The 17,398-nt window shown below is 35.8% G+C and overlaps 1 protein-coding gene across 1 annotated transcript in view; it reads right to left on the bottom strand.

Moving 5' to 3' along the window:
* The window catches only part of COL21A1 (collagen type XXI alpha 1 chain), a gene marked incomplete at its 3' end in the record, with an annotated part of 118,431 nt that overhangs the window by 64,096 nt on the left and 36,937 nt on the right, over positions 1–17,398 (bottom strand). The window contains exons 4-10 of the mRNA XM_082306935.1: positions 17,203–17,371; positions 16,858–17,074; positions 14,322–14,495; positions 10,760–10,837; positions 8,403–8,411; positions 6,852–6,935; positions 4,857–4,919 (exon numbers count right to left, since the gene is read on the bottom strand). Of these exons, the coding sequence (XP_082163061.1) occupies positions 4,857–4,919; positions 6,852–6,935; positions 8,403–8,411; positions 10,760–10,837; positions 14,322–14,495; positions 16,858–17,074; positions 17,203–17,371 (794 nt within the window). The remainder of the gene's footprint in view (positions 1–4,856; positions 4,920–6,851; positions 6,936–8,402; positions 8,412–10,759; positions 10,838–14,321; positions 14,496–16,857; positions 17,075–17,202; positions 17,372–17,398) is intronic.

Genomic DNA, 17,398 nt, shown 5'->3' with positions numbered 1-17,398 from the left:
TTTTGTCTGAAATGTATAGCTGTATGCAACAAAAGTCAGCATCAGGCATCGCCCTGATTTCAAAGTAGCACATCTCATTGAAGCCTTTACATGACTGTCTTAGTCAGAACGGAGCAAACATATTTCCTCTAAGAATAACAAGGTCACAGTGTTACTGAGGAATATGTATTTTTCTGGAATTCAAAGCAGCATTTTACAGCTGAATTATCAACTATATCTGTGAAAGTTTCCTGAGAAAAGCAACTGCAGAGTTTATATCAACTTAAATCACCAGGTATACCATCCAATAGCACAGGTATCCTACGTATACATGAAACTACTACCCGTTTTTATTCCAAAAGTACTGTTGAAATAGCTGGTCATTGCCATTATACTAGGTTCATCATAAAAGAATCAGCTTTCAGTTGGTCACCAAATATTATTAAACTCTAGGTAATACAGCTGTAACAATGTTCTATAGTTTTTTAAAAAGAAATACTAGAATAATCAGAAATTACTTTTTATGTGAGGCTTTTGATACCTTATGAACTCTGTATCTGGGTATGTCAGTAAAATCACTCTCACCAGATTATTTTTAAACTGCTTATTGTAAAGACAAGGCAAACAGTTCCAAACTTTCATGAATGAAACTAGAAGGAATACTGGAAAATTGTCCAGATTTGCCAGTCGTGTGGTTCAAAGTTCAAAATTGACAAATAAGTACTTTTTCATTTCTTTCAGCAGACCGATAACCTGTCACCTCTATTAACCACAAGTGATCACTGCATAGGTTCTGTTCATTTATTTTTCCCCTTAACCTGAGTTTTTCCCCAGTATGTATAAACTATCCTTTGGAATAAAAAAAATGGCTTTGTGACTACACAGTCAGGCTGCTGAGCATTCTCAGGGCCAGCAAGCACTCCAGCTGCTTCTTTCTGATGAATAATGCCCATTAAAATGAGTTCCAGTTGAGATTCAAATACTATTTTTACCCTTGTGCATATTTACCAGTGCTATTTCTCCTGACAAGACAATTTAATCATTTCAGGTCCTGAATGATATTTTTGATTGAAAAAAATCTATTTTCATTACTTATCATGCTTCTCACTCTTGTACTTTTTTCCAGTTATTTCAACTGATCTTTTCTGTATATACTGGAGTATGGAAAATAAACAGAGGTGGCAATTAAAGGGAAAAAACAAAGAACCTATAAATAAAACTATTTAAAAAAAGAATTAAAGAATGACTGAAAATAAGTCATGTTTATGTTCACTTCCCCAAATGTTACAGCAAACAATTTTACTGGGTAACACCAGGTGAACAATTATTTTCTGGTAATATTGAAGATATTCATGGGAATTGTATTGAATTTTTCTGGACTAAAACTAACTTTAAGTATTACAACAATCTAGCCAGCCCACAAACAATAAACTAAATTTTCTTTGACGTTTTACTTTAAAAATCAGTTACATATAGTAATATAAATGCATGCCTAAAACCTTTCACAGAGGAAGAAACATTTTGTTGACCAGTTATACTGTTCCAAGAAAATTAATACCAGATAGGCAAACTGGAATAACTTTAGAGAAGAACATAAAAATGTGTTTGGGAACAGAAAAGACTGACTTTCCAGGAAAAGCTTTTCATGCAAAAGCCATTTGATTAAACAACACTGACTACACAACTACCTGTAAGCCTACTGTGCTGTCTGAATTAAGAGCTTGCTTTTCAGAGTTCCCCAGGGGATACAGCTAAAAAGATTCACATGAGCAAAGTTATCTCAAACAAGGAAAATCACTGACAGCACAGAAAACATGCAAGTCCTATTAGCAAATAAATAAGTAAAATAGAAAGAAAACAGACAGAGAGGAATCTGTTTTCCTGCACAGTGTATCTAAAGGGTCTCCCATCTTTCATGGCTAAAAGCTAGCCTGGAAAGCACTCAAGAATCTACTGTAAGGAACAATAATGTATTGGCCAGAGCTGCAGATGATCTAACAGGTTTGCAATTATGTCCTTAGAAAGAACAAGTGCAAAAAGCTACAGCTGATTTTTCAAAAAAATCTTAGTCAGCTAATAAAGCTATAGGATTTAACCGTAAGCGCTTCAAACAACATGTGAACTTCAATTCAGCAAAATGGCAAAATTTCTCCTATAGCGGGGCTTTTTGATTCTCTTCTAATTGTCTCAGATAGTTTTGTTAATCTTTTTTATGTTCAGAGAATGCCCATCTATGCACATTATGACTCACTCACAGGAAAAAAACCATAACTGCCAGATTACAAAGTTAGAGAAAGACTACAGTATCAATCTATTTCTCCTTCATGATTCACAGTTACAAATTTCAGTGCTTATGGGAATATATACAGCATTGAAGTGGAAACTTGTTAATAAAACTATGAAACAGTTTGTGCATCTGTGCATATTCTCTCTAGGAGAACAGGACTGCTCTTCAGAAGCTTAAGCACCATCAATAATCAACTGAAAAGTTATTCTGATTAGATTACACTTCCCCAGCTCAGATTCTACCCATTCTTATTTTAAAACTTGTGTGTTCATGATCTTCTGGAACCAAAATGTAGTATTTTATAGCACTGAAAATTTCAATTCAGATTTTTTTCTCTATTTCTAGTTCCAAAAATCTTTGAAGATAATAGCTATCAAAATCTGTTTAAGACAAAAACAAAAGGATAAAAATGTTTTTATATCACAGGAAAAACGAGGGTCTTTGCTTGTGGAACTACTGGAAAATTCATGTACTCCCTGCTCTCCTGGGCCATCAGGGCTACCATGACCAGGTTTCAATATACCAAGTCCCATATTTTAAAACAGAGGAATTTTCATTTTTTAGAAACAATTGCATTTCTTGTTTTCAGCGCCTATTTTTCTCCTGTCAGACTAACTCTGCTTCCAAAAGGCATCACCACAGTTAAATGAAGCAGCTGCTATCCCTCAGAAAAGGCCAACACGTAACTAAGCAACAAAATAGGAGAAATGTGAACATTTTATAATGTGTAGCATGGAGCTTTCTCTTTGTAACTGGTAATATTTATTACCATTACAACATACACACTTCCAAGTAAGTATCAATCTCACTGTTTCCATCTTTAGCTGACATAGAAATGAAATGTATTACTAGTATTAAAAATTTTTAACAAAAATAGAACATTAGGTGTTTTTATGAAGCCATCAAAGTTGGTGGATAGTGCCTCTTTAGTAGGAGTAACATACTAGAGATACTAAAACTGATAAGCAAGGGCAGATTTGGGAAATACTTGTGATTACTTACAATATCCTCATGAATCTTCCCACAGGACAGAAAAATTAAAGAGTGAAGTTGAAAGGTCCAATCCAGCCCTTTTTGCCCTTCTCTGAAGTCTCTCTAGTTTGTCGCGTGGACCAAAATGGCCCAAAATAACTTAATATCCCTTCTAAGTCTCAACCAAACCCATAGACTCTTAGTTCCCCAGTCCATAATCCAATGTTTCTTTCATAAATGATTTTGTCTTCTCTGCATTCACCCACTTATATTTTCTAATGTTTTGGGACATCTTCTTATACTTTTATGCTCAGTAGTATTTGGGACTCCCCCCCTAATTGTATTTTCTGTGGACTTCAAGACATGATGCTTACCTTCTCTTCTACTTCACCATGGAGATGTCAAAATAACACTACAACCTAAGGACTCAACCATAAAATTTAATCCTCACAATAAGAATGAAAAGCTACAATGAATTAACAATTTCTAGTACGTGCATGCACTTTTCTTTTCCTGCTTTTGGTATCCAAGCAGAGAAATTATCCTCTTTTCAGAAGCAAATTATTTTTAATGCTCCCAACCACCTTTTACCTTTTCCTTTTTCTTTTTTTTTAATGTAAATAAAACAGCTTTTAATGAATAGTAAGCAACAACAGAGGCCACGTTCTTAGAAAAGAAACATGGGTGGTCAAGTCTCCCAGCTTTTGGCCTGCCTTTTCTTAACACACTAGAGGCACATGCACCCCACCACTTTGGTGATACAGAGACTGCAGGCTGTTAACAAAACCCTACTCAACAGAGAAGCTTGGCTGTCAATATCTTAGAGGCTTCCAATTAGATTCAGAGATCTAATATATTTTTTAATGAAACTTGAGGCTATCTTTATATATTTATTTGCTTTTATTACAGTAAAAAATGTTAACCATGACAACCGGACGAGCCATTGCCAAATCTGTCATTTTTATTTTAGGCACATATGTTATTCATCTGCTTTCTTCCAGTCTTTACCATCCATACTAATGGAATGTCAGTTTAAAAAGTAAAATTTAGGGTAAGAGAAAAATACAGGTATTTTTATGCTCTATGTTTTAATACATAATGTTTAGAACTGCAAAATATCTATATTTTTAACAGAGTATATGCATATCTACATATTTTGATGGACTACTTGAGGCAGCTTAAAAAGAAATAAACTAAAATGAAATTAAATGAACCAAGCTTAAAAATGAGAAGCAATCCCTAAGACAAAATAGACAGGATTTTAGCTGCCCTAAAGTGCTTTCTAATGCAAAAATTCTTAAGCAGTAAAGACTGAAGGTCAGAAGGTGATAACTGCTGCAAACTGATGCAAAGACCAACAGGAGCACTCATAGCCTATTCTCTGCTTTACAACAGTGCCTAGCTCATGCTATCATATTTACAGTATTTTAGCTTGAAACAAAAATACTATGATTAACATATTCATAGAATTGTTACATTCAGATAGCGCTTAAGTGACATTCACAGTTTCAAAGTATGAAGACAAAATCATCTAAATTTGAAAATCTGATATCAGTGGTACGTTTTTTCTCCTGTTAGTTTTGCATTTACAATATATGACTAAGTTTTTAGTACTCACAGGCTTACCATCTGGACCAGGCTGACCAGGATAACCATGATTCCCGGGCTGCCCAGGGTCACCCTATGGAGAAGCAATATGTTACACACAAAAGATACGAAAGATTTTAAAATCAGAACAGAGCAACCTTAACCTTAATACATTCCACAAAACAGCGGCTACAAGCCCAGACACCTGCTATTGAGGAGTAATTCCTACAGCAAAAAAGAACTGATCTTGTAACCCCCTCCCTGGGAAAATTCTCCCTAACTTCTTGTGCAGGACTAGGAGAAGTGAGCCCACGCTCAGTTACAGCACAGGTTTGGCCCATCATCTCAAATTCTTTCAAGTTTTTTAACATCTTAATCAACAGAAATAAAAACACTTTTCCTCAAATAGATGGAAAAATCTTTATGAAAACCTTGTTAATCTAGTAGTTCTACTCTGAAGAAAACTCTCACCTGCTTTGGCTGAGCCTAGTTCTTAAAGCAAAAGCAGTTACAACTGCAGAATTGCTATAAACTGGGAGGACATTAGGAGGGAAATAGGAAACTAGCTTGCAATGTGACTGTGAAAAACCATCTTTTCATATATAAACCACAGAAATGTAATACTGAGCTAAATGGGAAAGCATATAGAATAATGTCTCTTTAGAAAAGCGTAACAGTTATGATTTGTTAAATTAGTAATAGGTTATCCAGAATTATTATTGTCCAAATTAAGAAGTCCAGGTTTGAGAGTTGAGCAAAAATAAATTTGCTTTCAAATATACTATCTAAACTATGAAATGTTATGCCTTTATCTTGAAAAGGTTAAAATATCAGTTACTTGTATTTTTAAATTGTTTTGATTTAATTAATTTTATTGTACTCCATTAATATCACAAACACACAAATTAAGTTTAAATTTATACGGTTCCAAAGTCCAGTATTCAAAAGTTAAGAAATGCTGTAACTAAGATAACTTATACAATCTTAAATTGCTTCCCTTTCACTCTTGCTGCAGTCTTTTGTGTTAGGCACCATCTTGTCACCTGTATTATTCAGTTATCCCCAAACAAATATTATACTGCAATGCCACTGAAAGACTGCACATGAAGCAAAGATCTCCATAAAATTGTATAGGTCATCCTAATTCTGACATTTCACACTCCTTCATACTTTACAGGATATTGCTTTCAATTTTTTTTAAATGATAAATACTTTCTTCTCTCTCTCTTTTTTTCTCTAATATGCTAAAGAGGAAAAAAAAAGGCAAAAGACCACAAAAATTCTGTTACATGAAATAATATTGATCTCCATCCTGTGGATTCCAATTCCCTGATTAGAATCCCTTACCTTTGTAGCAAAAAGCCCTTTGACTTGAGGTAGCTGCAGCAGACTGTTAACCCCTTATATAATGATGGTAGATTTTTTTTAATCATTTGCTTAATGAAAGACAAGCAGTCTGGGGTTTTCTTGTCTACCCTTATAAGGCAAGCTAGTAACTCTGGAAGCACTGCTTAGCACACTGATTGAGAAAGGTACTACAGCAAAATACTAGGGATGTGAGTTTGCCATGTTAGACATCTGAGACTCAAGTCTGGTTCTTGTTTTAATCCTTCACCAACACTGAAGGGAGTTCATCAGAACAGCTAAAGCGGAACTCTCACAGTAAGCATCTAGCCCATTCTTTAACAAAGAAGGAAAAAAACCCTCTCCATTAAAAGACTTTTATTAGTAAACCATTTCATTCTCAAACAATTAACAGTGCAAGATCATTTGCTGAAGAGTAGCAAGGGAACACAATTTTACATCCATGAGCATTTTCCTTAAAAAATAAAAGATATATTTGTGTTATTAGGAGTTATGGCACCAAAACCTGGCCTTGAGGATCCTAATCACTACATTCATGCACTGGAAACCAGAACTAGGAGAACTTTTTTACTCTGCCTGACTATGACTGGCCAACATAAGATTTGGAAAAAAAAAAAGAAAAAAAGTCATGTATGCTCAATAAGACAGAATGGAAACTTACTTTGGGGCCTGGAGGTCCTTGTTTTCCTGGCGGGCATATGCAGGGGGCAGGTGTTGAGCCTACATCACTAGGACCATTCATGCACTACCAAGAGTGAAATCGGCCATCAATACACATGCCAAAAGCATTCAACAAATGTATCATAACATTGTATGAAGCTGATTTTCCTTAGGTTGCATAGGTCCTGGCTTTCACTCCTTTGTTCAGCTGGAACTTTTGCTTACCTGAGTATTGCCCTCCAACTACTTTGCATGCATGAATTCATCATTTTACCCAGAAGAAAAATAAATAAAAGATTAAGTACTGTCACTGGGCTGATATATGAAACTCTATTTGCTTTTCCACAAATATTCTGTCATAGAGTTTGATAATTTTAAATCTGGCAACATGCAAAACTCTTCTCCTAAACTAATTGATATTCATCATTTGAAGTGTGATCAATTATCAAATACAACTATTTAATTAAAGTTTGTAAAAATAATCTAACAAATATGAATAGCATAATGACCACAACCAATGGGCATGCTATCATGGGTAGCAAGCCTGAAAAGAACGTGAAGCCCAAGTCTCCTACCTCCTGGGCATGTGTCCCAACTACTAAGCTACTTCAGGAAAGGTGGGGCATGGCTGCTACCACCAACTCCTACAAGTCACGATTCCTGGCCCCCAGGGTGCCCATCCTCCAAAGGCCATTAGGTGACCTCCTCCAAACTATGCTCCCTATACAAACAGCGGTAAACACTAAACCTTGGCGGACCACATCACACTCTAGAGATTTTTTTTCTGAGGTATTTACTTCTCACCATTGAGACCACATGAAACCTCAGTGTTTTACCAAGGCAGGCAAGGGGAGAGCTATTAGATCAAATCCATTTGCCCAAGGTCAGGCACCCAAAATTTAGGTGCATCTGTACTAAATCTATATGCTGAAGTTAGATTCGGTGAATTCTTTTTCACCCAGCAAGTTCTCAGAGATATGGAAAGGCAAAAATTTAAGAATCCAAGATACAAAAACCAGATTTTGTATTTAATATCTAGAACACTTTCTAAAACATTTTACTCATATTTTCTAAAATAATGCAGACTTTTTACAATATTCTCTGAATGGAATTCTTTCTCAGGGTCAAATGATTGATCAAAACACAATTCCACGTTTCCTGTGCAACGGTACGAACTGGAGTTACGAGGACGGTTAGGGAAGCTATCGTATTAAGCCTTCAAACAAGCTGCCCTTCAGGGAGCTCCCATTAGCATGATGCAGGTAACTGCTACCTGACTGTGCATAAGCATCCAGCCCTGCAAATAAGAGGCATTGAATTGAACTGAGGAAAAAAATCAGGTCATTTATTCTAATAAACGTGGGTTTCTTCAGCAAACTGATTTTTAATTTGTCTATTGACTAGAGTTCAGTTAATGGAAATCCAGCACTTTTAAGCTTAGCAAACCTCTGTCCACTTTTCAAAACAAAGTGTATATTCCCTAGAATAATAAGTTTATATAAAGTCAAATACTACCTTAAACTGAGTTTGAGCAGTTTAGGATTGAGCCTACCTCTCCATTCTGAAACAAGAAGAAACACAGTTTAAGAGTACAGCAATATTTGTAATAAGCAAAATCCATTCATTTGTAAACAGTACCAAAACCAATCATAAATTTAGGGCTGTAACTGTCAAAGAATTATAATTCAAAATTTTGGACTTTTTCAGACTTATCTGCAGCTGCTATCAATGCATATGAATTTTTAGTTCATTTCATTTAAGGGTGTTTCAACAGGAGCTACCAGTAGCAATTTTTAAAAGGCAATGACAAAACTAGAATCAATACTGAACCATGTAAGTATTTCCACACTAAATGTTTAGATTTGGGTCAAACCTTTTGCCAGGAGTAACTTCTCATCAAAAAATCCTCTGCTTACTCATTCATGTCAGAGAATGTACCAAAATATTTCTAAAATCTCTGATCTCTGCCTGAATCCAGCATCTGGGAAACCATACAGCAGCACAGAGGCAAGGCTGGCTTTTTCTCACTTTCCTGTGTGACAGCATTAGACTCTGCTATCAATTGAATTGAGTTTTCAAATGTCTGCAACACCACAGAACAATCCATGCCCAAATACTTCAGCACACCAACCATGAAATTGTCTGTCATAACGGTTTAGTAGCCACCATTAGCTGCACCATACACAGGAGTTTTCTAATGCACGCAGTCACCACAGACTTCATACACGGTCTGCGGAGAGAGACAGCTTCCTCTGTATTTCATTTTCATCTTAGGCAACGTCTAGAGAAGGTGATCTTTCTCCACAGATCACAGAGGGAGCTTAAAATTACTATGCAGCTAGGTATCTCTGGGAAAGGGGACGAATTCAGGCTGTAATTAGTACATACAGCCCCTGCCTAGTTCAGGAGCTCTGACACAACCACATTCTGACAGAATACAACCACAAACCGCATATTTCTCCTTGGAGATCATCCAATATTTTTATTTTCTGAAGGAGTCCAGAATTTCATGGGTAAAGTCCAAACAACAACAGCAAATGAAACTAAACTGGCAAAAAGCAATCTTTTTGCTTGGACTTCTTGCCAAATCACAGAGAACGCAAGACATGATGGACTTCTCAGTGTTTGCTTTCTTTAAGCAAAAATTTTTTTCATTTGTTTATTTCTCATATCCTACTTCTATTTGGTAAAGAGCAAAAAGATATGTGGTGCAGTTAAATAGCCAAACACTAAATTTGCTTCAGGATTTAAAGCTAACTTCACAAAAATGTTCCTGAACCAATTAGCTCTTGACACACACAGTCAGATTTCGGAACAGCTAATAATCCAGCCACCTACTTGTTCCTTAAATGAAAGTTGTGAGTTTTGAAAAATCCCTAGTAAGGGTGCTGCGTGCAAGAGACACACTAGCCCCAAATAAACAGAAGAAAAACAGACTAGCTGGGGGTCTGTGCAAGTCTGACAAAAAATAAAATATCTGAATGTTGAAGATTCACAGGTTCTAATGTCAAACTGGCAAAATGGTCCTAGCACTAAAACAGATCACAACATGAAGAATATGGGTTTACATAGTAAGATGCTGGTGTCAATTATCTTTGCTCAGTTTGGTTTAGACACCAAACAAAGGAGGACATTTTGAAGAAAACTGTATGTATAAAACAATCTCTTGCTTATATTTTGAGATGGGAGCTGAATGCTTTTGAAAATCTGGCTCCAGCTGTGTATCATGAATGGTTTCCAAATCTGTTTGTATGTGTTTTACATTTGATTGCATAATTAACTGTAAGTAAGTGGGCAAAGAGAGAGTGTCAAAGGATCCCCATAAGCTTCCTAATTGTGTCCATGAATCATAAAATCCTGAACAGGATTTTACTTTTGCCTTAACTATAACATACTTCATGAAATCTTGGCAACATTTCAGTTAATGGGATATTTAACACAGACATCAGCATAGATACTTCTGATAGGAAAAGGTGATTTAAAGATATAGGTCTGTTGGTTATGTACAAAAATTTCAGAGATTAATGACCTGACAAGTAGCAAGAAGTATATCAGATAAGTTAAAAAGTAACATTTAAAGTATTTTACACTGCTGTAACCTAGTATTTTCATTAATTTATAATGTTTAAAATCTTAAATTGTAACAGAAGATTCTGAGATTCTTCTATACTGCTGCCAAATTTCCACCATCAAATATTTAAACTAAAAAAACTTTTAAAATACATTGCAAAAATAAGGCTGAAAACAGACAAGTTCTGTGTCACTTGATATTGCACAGGTAACATGCATTTGTTGGCACCAGCTGAATCAATGTAGTCTTACTTATTTTAAGAATTCATTGAGTCAGCTTTAAACAGTGATTTGTAAAAAATGCCAAGTAGTCCTCAAAAGTTCATGTATCATACTCACAAATCCTGGGATCTCACAGACTGTTTCTCGATTATTTTGCTCTGGGTCACAGTAGATTCGCAGTTTTTGTATATCAAACTATAATTCAAAACATAAAAGACTTTTTTTAGAGAAAGTGTTAATAGTCTGACATTAAGTTAGTTTAAACTATACTCTTCTTAAATTATATCATCCACAAGTTTAAAAAAATTTAACAAAATACTAAAAAGGAAGAGAAACTGGAAGCTCTGTGTGTCCACTACAGTTAAAGATGTAGAAACATTTTTAGTGAGGCTACTCACAATGATTAATACGTGCAACCAATTAAACATTCTGTAACAGAATTATTTAAAGAAAAATAATCAATCCAAGATTTTCTTTTCTAAAATAATAGAAATCACCACCCCTAATCCTTGGCAATAAATCCAAACACGCACAGCACGAATTACACTGGCTGCCAACATCATTGGAAAACAAGTTACAACAGCACAGGCAAAACCAACCTTTTCCTTTTTACCTTAACAGTCCTGGGGACGTGTTTCTACACTGACTTGCCTCTACTAGATTAGTAAGTTTTCGTGAAGCATCAGAAGGCATCCCTGATGCTTGAAAGAATTTGGTTTAGAGTTTAGCTGTAAAATGTAAAGCTTTAAAAAGCAACCAATAAAAACACTGGCACCAGGTAAGCAAAAGTTTGTGCCATTCTGCTCTGTCACTATACTCCAGAAAAATTAAACCACTGAAGTCAGTTTTTCTAGCGTAAACTATCATGACTGCAAAGAGAAAAAAGCCCTCTTACACTTATTTGAAATCATAGACTACATTGGACTAGCAGAAGAAAGCACAGAAAATGGAGCCTGTTAATACCATGCCTAGTAATAAGTGTTTTCAAATTTAAAATGTCTACAATTCACAACACATAAGTATGTACACAAGTTTATCATCACTATACTGGAAAGCATTTCAGCCAGTAAGATCCTACTTAAATTGAGAGCACTTGCAAAATATCACTACAAAACATCTGAATCAAAGCACAGAAAGAGAATGAAAATTCACCAAAGAATCTCTGAAGAAGATTCTTGTATCATACTTTGTATCCAGCTCCAACTGATTTCTTTGTTAAAGGATTTCAAAATACCTTTTCACTGAAAGGCGGTATATGCAGAGTCATTAAAATATTTCTCTATCATCACAATTTAAATAGAAATATCCTGGCAAAGTTTGACTGTTAATGCTTTACAGAATGCATCACAGTCTGAGAAAGTAGAGAAAGGAAATACCTTTTTTAGATTATAGAAATCATCTGGAAATATAAAATTGCAACCTGAGGCAGATTTTCTACTTTTCTTCTAGTCCACTATCAGAAGAGGATCTTATACAACTCGACATTCCTAACATGTTTTCATTTTTATTTTAGATAACGTCTTGCTAATAACATTCTTTAACTCAGAAACTGTATTACTGGGAATCTATAAAAGTCCCATTTCTGCAGTGACTTAAGAGAAAAAACAAGACACAACAACAACAAACAACCTGCCCTCTAATCCTAGAATGCACAAAACTATAAAAATGGGATAATCTTGCACCAACAGAGAAAATGCATGAGACAATTACAATTCCGAAATCTCTACTGTCCTTGCAATAAGTGCTTGAAGTCCTATCAGAAATCTGTGACAAACATTCAGTAGTTTTCACAAAGGCGTACTTTAGTATATGGATAATGCTACCACCAGAAATGCTAAGTCACACACACAGTGCATCATCCAAGTTTCCATGTACACTTTTAGAATATAATAATAATAGAACTGAAGCCTGGCTATGAATAAATAAAATTCAGGAGTAACTGAGTAAAGACATCTGAAGAGAGTTAATGAAGATGATGCAAAACACATTAATATATTTTAATAGGAGCAGTAAGGATCATGAAATTAGAGTACAAAAAAAGCATAGCTTTCAAAGTAACTAGAAATAACGTCTACTTCTGTAATTCAGTATTTCCTAGTATTGTTCCCATTACTATCAGTCAAATTAGCAATGTCATTACCACACTACTATAAATATAAGGAAACAATCTATTTAGACAACATCTGGAACACTGTCAACATAAGAGTCTTCACCACTGGTCTACACAGCCTTTACCTATACAGCCTGAAGTTTTAACCAGCTTTTTGGTGTCTGCAAAGAGCTGAAGGCAAAAGGACTTTAACGTTCCTCAGAATAGAGGGGAACCTTGGTACAGGGTTTTCAAAGAGGTTTTCCAGCACAGCAGAATCAAACAGTAGCAGTTTGAGTATCAAATGGACAGGCTGGATCGTTGGGCCACAGCCAACTGTAGGAGATTCACCAAGGCTCAGTGCTGGGTCCTGCACTTGGGTCACAACAACCCCAGGCAACGCTACAGGCTTGGGGAGGAGTGGCTGGAGAGCTGCCTGGCAGAAAAGGACCTGGGGGTGTTGGTTGACAGCCGCCTGAACATGAGCCAGCAGTGTGCTCAGGTGGCCAAGAAGACCAATGGCATCCTGGCTTGTATCAGGAACAGTGTGGCCAGCAGGACCAGGGAGGTGATAGTGCCCCTGGACTCAGCACTGGTGAGGCCGCACCTCGAGTACTGTGTTCAGTTTTGGGCCCCTCACTACAAGAAGGACATCGAGGTGCTGGAGCGTGTCCAAAGAAGGGCAACGAAGATGGTGAAGGGTCTAGAGAACAAGTCTTGCAAGGAGCGGCTGAGGGAACTGGGGTTGTTTTGTCTGGAGAAGAGGAGGCTGAGGGGAGACCTTATTGCTCTCTACAACTACTTGGAAGGAGGTTGTAGCGAGGTGGGGGTCGGTCTCTTCTCTCAAGTAACAAGGGATAGGACAAGAGGAAATGGCCTCAAGCTGCGCCAGGGGAAGTTTAGTTTGGATATTAGGAAAAACTTCTTCAGCAAAAGGGCAGTCAGGCATTGGACCAGGCTGCCCAGGGAAGTGGTTGAGTCCCCATCCCTGGAGGTATTTAAAAGACAGGTAGACGTGGTGCTGGAGGACATGGTTTAGTGGTGGACTTGGCAGTGCTAGGTTAACGGTTGGACTCGATGATCTTAAGGATCTTTTCCTACCTTACCGATTCTATGATTCTGTGAAATATTTGCAGTACAACAGAAACAGAGTTGATACACCTTGTACTTTCATGACAGCTAGTGATGAGAAAGAAACTTCATCAAAATTTTGTTCTCTCCCTCTTTTATCAGCATAACCCATACACTGAAGGAAGGAAATTATATGCACATGTCAAGCACAGAGGAAATCCCCTGCTTTGAGACACTATTTCCCAAATTCAGGCGACCATATTGCATCAAATTTGTGTTTCAGCAAAAACAAACGCCCCTTGAAGTCAGTGAGACCAATTAAGCACCCACTGCACAGGATATATCAGTGCTAAGTCCTCCTGACCATTTACGTTCCCTCTTAACCATTAAAATTTCGTATATTAAATTTCAGCCTAGTGTAAATTAGAAGAGTAAGTTCAAGAAAACAGAAGGCACCAATGCAATGTTAACATGTTACAGTAGAATTCCTGAATTATTGTGGTTTTAGCATATGCTTACCTGTACAGTTTCCTCCTTTCCAGAATACTTTCCTATTTGGGTTAGGCCACTGATGTAAATGCCTAAAACAGGATGTAATGGCTTTGTTTCAATTTCTTGGTCATCTATATACAAAGTTACAAAGTCTTCTGTTACTAAGAGACGAATTTGATGCCAGCCTTCATCAAACAATGTCTAAGAAAAGTGAAGAAAACAGAATTGTTTAAAACAAAATGTCTTCAATTTAAGTAACAATAAAACTGCATTTTGACAATTAAACTACTGTTAATGGTTGAAATGATCAATGTTCCAGGTTTTGTCATACAAAAAATTGTAAACTGTACAGGCAAAAAAGTATTTGCCAAGTAATATTATAATTGAGAAGATAATATTGGGTAATAATTAATCCATATTTCAGAATTATTTTATAACTCACACAGATTTTTTGCAGTCTATGATCTTGAACATGCTCAAACCTGTATTTGTTAAAAATATGAAGCCAGAGGCCTTTTTTTCAGCAGTGGTATAATGTCTCGAACACTCCAGATCTTAAATCATGGTGAAAACAAATTGGTACTTGAAAGCCTTTCTAGTCTCTTATGAAAAAAAATCTTAAAGATGACATGATATTGGCAGAAAGAATCACAATATTGCAATGAATAAACCAAATATTACATTCATCATCTCACAAAAACTCAGGTTTCTAAAGCTTAAGATTTAGTTAAACAAATAGCATAGTTCTACAAGTAATAGAAAATGAGATACCTTTAAAGAAGTATTTGTCTCACCTACCTTAGAAATGAAATTCAACGTGGGAAGAAATGCCTTCTTTTGAGCCTATCCATTCATTTCAACAACAATCTAGCTCTTTAGCCTAAGCCTAGACTAGATGCTTATCTTTTATATATCTAAATTTAATAGAGATTAATCTCACACTAAATTGGTATACATAAGAGTAAACTGAAACATACATCTTTCAGTATGTTATATATGTTACTTTTTTTAGACATAAACAGAAATTAAGCTTACTTCACTTAGTAGTATACACCCTTAGACAGCACCTCTGTTTCTATTTTATTTTCAGTTGTAGATTAGGTTTTTATTTATTTACAATGGCTCTCATTACAAGATAAAATAAATAACAGATCAGAATATATAACATTTCCATTTTCCTGAGTAAAAGTCATAAATTATCATATAGGTTTATTAAATAAAAAGGTTCATTAAAAGCATAGTAATATTTGTAGTGTGTTTAGAGACATATACCTCTAAAAAGAGCATAAAATTATTGTTCTCCATAAGAGCAATACAAGCATGGAGAAACAAAAGAAAAAAAAGAAAGTCTTCTTTTCATGGTGAAGTTCATGGACACCTGGGGCTGCAGGAATAAGATTGATTTGTCACTGTAGCTGCCAGAAACAATTAAATACAAATTTTCAGATTGACTTGAAACTGAATTTTTTAACAATTTCCAGTAAATCAAGTTTAACACTACTTCTTAAAAAAAAAATAAAATTACTTCACCTACAAATAATTATAAAAAGGCAGAGGAAATTTGGAAAGAAAAAGTAAAATTCTCCATCCAATAAAAGAAGAATAAAATACCTCTCCCTAGCAAAAGCTTAGTAGTTAAGACCTTCTCTTGGATAGGAGTCCTTTCTTCTCTGAGAATTTATATTTCAAATTCCTTCAGCCTGATTTGGAGTAAGGATTCGAATGCAGGCCACTGCTTCCCAGAAAAGTTGAACCCACTTGGCCATGAAGCGCTCCAGCAGTAAATCTTTCACACTCTTTGTCTGCTGAAGCATCCCTCTTTGTTCACTTAAATAATACTCCCTGCGGTAGGAATGGGAATCTCTCAGCTGCATACTCCTATACTGCCACAAATGCAAGAGCAGAGACATTCATTCTCCTTCCCTCTGTCTCACCTGCAACCGAGATAATCTTTCTTACAAGTGTTGAATACTTCACTGGAAATTACTGAAGAAAGATTGGAAGAGAACCTTCAGATTACACTACAAGACAATCAAATTGGTTTGCACAAAGAAGGGAATCCCTTCAGTGAGAAAAATAAGTAGCTGAAAGGAATTTTTATTCAACAGAGACCCAGACAAATCCAGATTGAACTCTCATTTTGTACACTGCTATTTACTCTTCTGGAGAAGAAAGTAACTTCTGTCATTATGTATTTTCAAGGAATTTATACACTTAACAAAAACTCTCTCTAAAAATGGACTGTTTTCATTCGCGTTTTCTAGTCTACATATCAAAGGCAGAAAATACTTTCCAGTATATGTTAAGCAAAGAGCTGTCTGAAGAAAAGTCTCTGTGATCTTAACAATTACCTGCTGGAAACTACTGAGTAGAAAGCACCTGCAAAGCATTTACAGTGATGATCACTGTGGACACTCTGGAAACATGGATAAAGTACCCCCCACCTATTTTTAAATGCCTAAGCAGCCAAAAATAAGACCATGCATTTTTAAAAACCACACAGGGCAAAGGAATAATGTGTACTTAAATGAGTATTGCAGCATGATGATGACTTATTCCTTACCTTTACACGAGGTGCAGCAAAAGTAATAACTTGTGTGCCATTTATTAAACTTGTTGTAGTGAATGATAATGTTTTCTCTTCTCCATTAATAGTGACTGCTATCTGTGGTCTCTTATCCAGACTCAGAATTCTCCACAAATCCCACGTCTTTTTTACTTTAAATCTTTGAGTGGAAACAAACACATAGGATGGAGGCAGACCTTCTGGAAACACATTCCTAAATAGGGTGGAAGGGGGAAAAAAAAGACAGTACTTGAACATTCATATGAATCTTAAAATAAGTCTCTCTCACTTTAAGCAAAAAAATCTGACTAAATTTATAAGTGTATTTATAAATTTAAATACCTTGTCAATTCTGACAGGTCAACATGTGAGGTTACTTCATAAGCTTTTGCATTAGTGCTTGGTATTTGAATTCTCTTTTTAACCTTTTTCTTCACACCTAATCCCACAAGAATGTCAAATCCTTTTTCATCTCGAGCTGCCACTGGAATTCTTGTCGGACAAACAGATTCTGCAAAGTAATAAATGCAAGTATAGT

Source organism: Platalea leucorodia, assembly GCF_965183815.1.
Source record: "Platalea leucorodia genome assembly, chromosome: 3".
In the NCBI taxonomy this organism is placed as follows: domain Eukaryota; kingdom Metazoa; phylum Chordata; class Aves; order Pelecaniformes; family Threskiornithidae; genus Platalea; species Platalea leucorodia.
This window is presented reverse-complemented; position numbering and strand designations above follow the sequence as displayed.